General features: G+C 35.3%; 1 protein-coding gene across 1 annotated transcript; it reads left to right on the top strand.

Moving 5' to 3' along the window:
* Positions 1-4,183: 4,183 nt before the first annotated feature.
* On the top strand, positions 4,184-7,438 carry LOC130462950 (uncharacterized). The gene is made up of 4 exons (XM_056831945.1): positions 4,184-4,594; positions 5,092-5,751; positions 5,883-6,185; positions 6,272-7,438. The coding sequence occupies exons 1-4, from the start codon at positions 4,184-4,186 to the stop codon at positions 7,436-7,438; spliced, it is 2,541 nt and encodes an 846-aa protein (XP_056687923.1).
* Positions 7,439-7,738: the final 300 nt, after the last annotated feature.

Here is a 7,738-nt window from a genome sequence, read left to right as displayed (position 1 = left end):
TATTTACTAGTAATTAACTGATAATATACCAGTGATAAATACTAATATAAATTCGACTAGGACTTTTTAATGGTAACTACTATAAATTAAAGCCGGTTACTACTTAACATAAATACTAACCCAAATTCGATTAGGACTTGTTAATAGTAACAGCTATAAATAAAGTCGTTATTAATTAATATTATTTACCTACCTAGATCACTACAAACCCACGTACTACACGAATACTTTGCAAAAAAAAAAAACTTCCCTCGCGTTTTTCTCCCGGCCTCTGCTTCTCTTCTTCTTCTTCCTTGTTTCTTTCTCCATTACTCCGGCGTCGTTGCTCCTCTTCACCGCCATCAACACCACCTGACTTTTGGGGATTTGCAGAGTGACGCAAGTTCTTATATCTTAAAGGCGTGAACGGCATATCACTAACACAGGTACCTTCCTTTCGTTAAACCCTAACTCTATTGATTGCCCCAGTTTCTGTTGTTTTTACACAAATTTAAAAGTTTTTAAGTTCTTGATAAATTGAAATTGTGAATTTTGATTGTTAATGTTATAGCCTCTAGTTCTCGTTCTTTTGCCCTGTTTCTCCATTACTCCGGCGTCGTTGCTCCTCTTCACCGCCATCAACAACATCGGATTTCTGCTCCTCTCCATTACTCCGGCGTGAGCGGCATATTACCACTACCACTGACATAGGTACAACATCTTTTCCTTTCGTTAAACCCTAACTCTATTGATTGCCCCAATTTCTGTTATTTTTATACAAATTAAAAGGTTTTTAATTTCTTATTAAATTGTTATTGTGAATTTTGATTGTTAATGTTACATCCCTAATAGCTATTATTTCCCTTATGATAATTGAGGCTGTTAATTCTTGGTTTGAATTTTTATTTTCTAATAGTTTAGAATGAAGCTATTTTGCAGATTATATTGTTGTGCTTTGAAAAATTGGGTGATTGTTATAATAATGCATTTGGGTTAATGCTCCATGGTTAATTTCTCTAGCTCCTACACATTGCGGAATTTTTTACTATTTTAGTCTCATATGTGGAAATTACTTTTGTTCATTTTTTTGAAATTTTTTACTGTTTTAGTCTCATATGTGGAATGCTCCATGTTTTTGTGATTATAAAACATCGTTGTAAATTGTAGTAATATACCAACCCAGAAAATCAATCCAAGTCTTTTGAGTTTAATGTTTATGATAAGATTAGGTGACATTTGCTTATGGTATTAGAGGTTGCATTCATCTGCAACTGCTTTGGCTTACATTTTGAATAACAAGTAAATGAAATTTTAACAGTAACTAGCCTTAATGGTAACGTTTGTAATGAATGTTTCAACAAAATGCAATGAAAATCCCAATCTGTTGCAGCATTCATGCTATGAATTCTGGGGAGGGAGGATGAAAAGGTTAAAAATGCACAAATGGGTTCAGAGAAAAGAAAAAATCAAAATAGGCAGAAACCGGAATACTTAGTTTGGGCGACTTAACCTAAAACACGTACAGAAAGAATAGTTTGATTTGGACTCACATCTAAACTAACCCAACTCAATGATTAAACCATACACAAATTTAATGTACAATAGTATTCTTCTAGCAGTTTGGTGGAACAAGATTTGTTTTCTTCTGACATTGGACTTTCCTAAAACTATCTACTGAAAGCAACCACCCAGGTTTAAGCATCCTTTCAAATCAGGCCATACTTCTAACGGAAATCATGTGAATATCAGAGTAAAGAAGCATTATTATCACCCTTTAATTCACATAAAGTAGCACCAACCGCAACCCCAACCCCTATTAATGTTTAAACTTTGTGACACTTATTAAAACTACAGAAAACACTAGCTTGTCATGATTGTTGTGGTTGTGCTCGAGTTAACTGCAGGTTAGTGTTTTTGCTTTCTTGACAGCATATCAGTTTGAGTTTCTAGGGTCTATTCAGTATTATTGCCACTTTTCAAAATTCCAGAGTTCTATTTTTCCTAGTTCTGAAATCATGTTTTTAGTTTTCAGAAACAATCTGAGAATAAATATCCATGGTCCAAGAAGTTAAAGTTTATAGCTCCGTTACTGATTCTTAAACGGTAACTTAGTTTGATGTTCAATTGCTATGAATTAACATGGCTTTGGACAGATTTAGGGAAAATCCAAAATAGGGAGGGATTAAAACTGAAAATCAGCAACTGTAACAATGAAAGTAATTCAGCAAGTCCCTTAAATCTGGAATCAAGTTTAAGGCCTAATGTATACAGTTAACCCTTAATAGACTTGATGCTCAAAACAAATGAATGCCTATTGGTTCTTTCAAGTGAAAAAAACAAAGCTGGTTAAATCTCCAAAATATATACAGGAAGCTAAAGTGCCTATTGGTTTTGAACACCTAAGTTAACATCAAGTTAGCAAAGTAACAATGGTACTAGAAATTTCAAGGAATTTACCTCATTCACAAAACAAGAAATATGGAATGTGGAATGTGGAGCATGATTTACGCATCTACCTCTATTTGAGGAACAAGTAAATTCAGCATTTAGGGATTGAAGGAGTTGCACTCTGTAGTGAAACTGAATGTTAGGAGGACTTTCTTAAACTGTGTGCCTACTGCAATGAAATATATATATACATATATATATCCTTGGAAGCATCCTTTTATACGGAGTACTTCCTGTTTTGGCTGATCTTCTTAAACTGTGTGCCTACTGGAATGAATTCATATGTTTACATTTTCTAGAATTCCTTTTTCTGTTGGCTGATCTTCAGACACACAACCTTTCTTTCTTTATCTGATCTTGAAGTCTTTTATTTTTAAATATGTTTTATAAATGTTGTATTTCAGTCAGAGTTCATAATTAAATTATCTTAAGTGCCTCTAAAGCCTTCTTCTTTTTTTGTAATCTATTGCAGGCACCTTTTTTGACCTTAGATCTAAAAGTTCTTGTTGATCGACTGTCAAGAGTAGATCTAGCTGAAAGACTCTTCGTTGAACTAGATCTTTTCCCTCCATATAAGGTTTGTATTCCTTTATTCAATCTTCTTATGTTGTTTGTCAATTATTCCTCTCTTCCTGCTAGTAATCAAAGACTTAATTCATCATTGTATCAACATGGTCAGATTCTTGCTTGAGTTTATGTTCTATTTCTTGCATTTGTTTGATTTTACTTTTGAAATTAAATAGGTTTGTATTAGTTACAAAAGGTCAACACACTTTCATTACCCACCTTGATGTAAAGGTTAAAATTTGGTATGAATCATGCAAAGTTACCTAAATGTCACACTGAAGCATCATTTCATTGTGTTGTTGCCACCAATCGATGATGTTATTTGTCCGCTAAGTAACGAAAATAAAACAAAATTAGACTATTATATTTCAAACATTCTAGTGTAAGAAAATGACCGGTAGTTGAAAATGGAATAATAGAAGCAAAATATTACACCGTTTTTTAATATACGTAGTAGAAGCAAAAGGATACACCATTTTGAAGTGAATTATAAAACCAAAACATAACAATGGGGTAGATGGATGTCGAATTGAACCATAAAGATGAATAAACTACATAAAAAATTGAATTTATATGATTCAAGTTATACACTGTCAAAAAAGAAAAAAAACAATACCCCTCATCAATTAACCCAATTCAATACTTCCCCTCAACTGACAATCGTCAATGGAAACCAAAAATAAAAAAAGATTATCATTGATATTGTTACAAATAAGCAGTACATGAAAAACATACGTAGTAGCAACTAAAAAGACTATTTCATTTTGGCCTTGAAATATGAAAATTTATATACCGTGTAATCAGATTAAAGCATCACCTAAGATCTTCATATAATTAATAAAATCTAAAACTAATGAACAAAGAAAAAACAATTGAACTGAAGTATGTAGGATATACCTATAAGTGAGAAATGAAACGTTGGTAGTAAAATGGTTGTAGAATTATTCATATTTTGAATTAAGTGTTATATATGATATTTCCCGAAACTACTTTTTTAATATGAAATTAAAAACAGAAAAATCTGACCATTCTAATCTTGAATCTTAACTCCAAATTGATGACCTGCTAATGGTTTTAAATGTATATAGAAATCACTTAATTACATCATAATTTTATTTTCTTTGAAGTTGGTTTTTAATAACCAAATTTGTTGAATATGTGTTGGTTTTAATCTACTCTGTTATTAGAAATGGGTCGCCGTTGGATGTACATCGATGATCGAACTACACGTGAGTACTTAGACGGGGTTGAGGAGTTCTGTAGAATTTCCACAAGACACATACAAAGTACAAACGTGAAGACAATTTTGTGCCCTTGTCGTGATTGCAAGAATGTGTTGAGATATGCTGATATTAAGAAGATAGAGAACCATTTGGTTATTCGCGGGTTTATGCCAGATTATAACATTTGGTACTGGCATGGTGAGAAACTACCTGTAGATCGTTCGTCACAGAAGGATGTCTTGGAGGAGGACACATGGCCTCTTACTTTTGAAAATAATAACAGTGATAGCGATGAAAGTGTTGAGGAAGATCGCATTAGTGAGATGATGGACGGGTTAGGTGATCATGTGCACGAAGGATCTCGTATGTATGAGAATGTCAGCAAAGCTGTTGAGACACCGTTATATCCTGGTTGTACTAAATATTCCAAGATTTCAGGGATGTTGGATTTATTCAACTTAAAAATGCTAGGCGGTTGAACTGATGAAAGTTACGATTTGTTGTTGGAAAAGCTACATGAAATTCTTCCAGACGGGAATGACATTCCCAAGTCTACCTATTATGCCAAAAAACTGATGTGTCCACTAGGTTTATAGTACATCAAGATACACGCATGTCCTAATGATTGTGTGCTTTATCGGAAGGAGTATGAAAATCTTGATGCTTGTCCAAAGTGCGGCGTATCGCGCTACAAGCGTAAGGGTTCAAACCCCAATCGCGACGAGTGGCCATCGGCTAAAGTGTTATGGTATCTTCCAATAATACCAAGGTTTAAGCACCTATTTTGAATTAAGGAGGAGGCAAAAAACTTGGTGTGGCATGATGAAGGGAGGAAGAAAGATGGGAATATTAGACATCCGATGATGCTTTGTAGTGGAAACATATTGATGAAACCTTTCCCGAGTTTGGTAAAGAGGCTAGGAACCTAAGATTTGCATTAAGTACAGATGGGATGAACCCATATGGCACTCTTAGTTGTCAACATAGCACATGGCCGGTTCTTTTGTCGATTTATAATTTGCCTCCTTGGTTGTGCATGAAGCAGCAGTACATTATGTTGGCTCTCCTAATATCTGGGCCTAAACAACCCGGTCATGACATAGATGTCTACTTGGCACCCCTCATTGAAGATTTAAAATTGTTGTGGGAAGGTGTTCCGGTGTTTGACGCACATACAAGTACAACCTATACACTTCGTGCCATGATTTTTTGCACCATAAATGATTTCCCGGCGTATGGGAATTTGTCAAGGTATAAAAACAAAAGAGAGAAAGCATGCCCGATTTGTGAGGAGGAAATGATACCCCAACGATTGAAACATTATGGAAAAAATGTGTACATGCACACTAGAAGGCTCCTTTGGCGAGATCACCCTTATCGTAATAAGAAAAAAGAATTCAATGGGTATAAGGAGAAACTTACTATTCGTGAGCCTTTAACGGGAGTAGAATTGTATGAAAAAATCAAAGATGTTGAGACTATTTACGGGAAGCACAACACACCCCCGACTAAGAAGGGTGTCCTTTGGGAAAAGGTATCTGTATTCTGGTCTCTTGCTTATTGGAAACACTTGTTAGTTAGACATTGTCTTGATGTCATGCACATTAAAAAAATGTATGTGATTCAATCATTGGTACTTTGTTGAATATGCCTGATAAAACAAAGGATGGGCCCCATGTTCGGAGGGATATGAAGCTTGCCAATATTCGACCAAAATTATGGCCCGATGATAATTCCAAAACAAAAAAGTCATTTTTACCTCATGCTGGCTACACATTGAGCAGAGAAGAGAAATGGATATTTTGTGAGTGTTTGCATGGGATTAAGGTGCCTACAGGGTATTCGTCGAATATTAAGCGGTTAGTTTCAATGAAAGATAAGAGGTTGATCGGCATGAAGTCCCATGATTGTCATGTTATGATGCAAGTGATCCTACCAATTGCACTTCGAGGGCTTCTCCAAAAACATGTCAGGCATACTATTGTCACACTTTGCCTTTTTTTCAATGCCATTTGCAGCAAGGTAATTGATCCGAAAAACTTGATGATATGCAGACTGATGTTGTTGAAACATTATGCAAGTTGGAGATGTATTTTCCACCCTCTTTTTTTGACATAATGGTACACTTAATTGTCCATCTAATACGGGAGATCAAGGAATGCGGTCCTGTTTTTTTGCGATGGATGTACCCGTTTGAAAGACACATGGGGACTTTGAAAGGTTTGGCAACAAATAAAGCAAAACCCGAAGGTAGTATTATTCGAGGTACCATTGAGCAGGAGGCAGGAAACTTTTGTGCCGTGTTCTTGGCTAAAGCTAAAGAAATTGGAGTTCCAATATCTCGTCATGAGGGAAGACTTCAAGGTAAAGGTACAATTGGTCGCAAATTGGTCAAACCTCAATCTGATAGATTCCAGGAAGCTCACCGTTATTTTCTCCAACACCTTTCAGAAGTTACTCCTTACGTAGAAAAACATCTCACTGAATTGAAAAGAGAGAATCCAAAAATTGGGCAATATGCATTGATGAGACAACACAATCGTTCATTTGTTGCATGGTTTGAAAACCAAGTGAGAAACGAAAGGAGACAAGCAAATAATAATGTTTCTGAAATGATTAGATGGCTTGCACGAGGTCCTCAATTATTTGTGAACACTTATGAAGGGTACGACATCAACGGATATTGTTTCTACACTAGTCGTCAAGATGACAAGAGTGTACAACAGAATAGTGGTGTTATGGTGGTTGCATCTTCTACCGAATACTCTAGCGCCAAGGATATTAGACCAATTGATGCAACACAAGCATATTATGGGGTAATTCAGGAGATATGGGAGCTAAATTACGTCCATTGCACAATTCCTTTATTTCGATGTCAGTGGCCTGACAATCGACGTGGTCAGAAAATGGATGAATTATTTGGTCTTACTTTGGTGGACTCAAGTCGATTTAATGATACCAAGGAGCCCTTTGTTTTGGCATCTAATGCGAAACAAATTTTCTACGTCCAAGACAACATTGATCATCAGTGGCGTGTTGTTGCTCAAGGCAAGAGAAAAATTGTTGGTCTCGAAGATGTTGTTGATGAAGAAGAGTATGATCGATTTGATGACACCCCGCCTCTATCTATTGGTGTTCAACCTCTAGGAGATGGGGAAGACATTGTTGATGATGGAGACTATGATCATGAAGAAGGAGTATTTGTTGATCTTGATATATAATTTGTCAGATATTATATATGGTGTTATTTAGACAAAACGTTGTTAGCATAGTCCTTTAGCTTTTCTTATTTAGTTGGTGTTTATTGTTTTTCTTTGTAACTTTTTGTCCACCGGATTTACTTTACATGCCTTCATCACGGATTTTTTAAAAAAAACATTTTTCTAAATTTCACTTTCTGTACTTTTAGTTAATTTATACATTCTCAGGGTTAATTTATCATGGTCAGTTAACCTTATTCATAATTGGTAAGTGTTCTTGTACTTTTTGTTTAGCTTCGTTAAACCAACAACTTGTCCAAA

The sequence above is a fragment of the Spinacia oleracea genome, chromosome 6 (genome assembly GCF_020520425.1).
Source record: "Spinacia oleracea cultivar Varoflay chromosome 6, BTI_SOV_V1, whole genome shotgun sequence".
NCBI classification, from domain to species: Eukaryota; Viridiplantae; Streptophyta; class Magnoliopsida; order Caryophyllales; family Amaranthaceae; genus Spinacia; species Spinacia oleracea.
Note: the sequence above shows the minus strand (reverse complement) of the source record. Positions and strands in the feature narration are given on the sequence as shown.

Bases quoted from the DNA above. Each gene is read 5' to 3' on its own strand.
- LOC130462950 (XM_056831945.1), top strand. From the start codon at position 4,184: ATGGGTCGCCGTTGGATGTACATCGATGATCGAACTACACGTGAGTAC. The intron at 4,595-5,091 runs GTCAGCAAAGCT...GATGCTTTGTAG, and splicing joins GATCTCGTATGTATGAGAAT to TGGAAACATATTGATGAAAC. The intron at 5,752-5,882 runs GTATCTGTATTC...GATAAAACAAAG, and splicing joins AGGGTGTCCTTTGGGAAAAG to GATGGGCCCCATGTTCGGAG.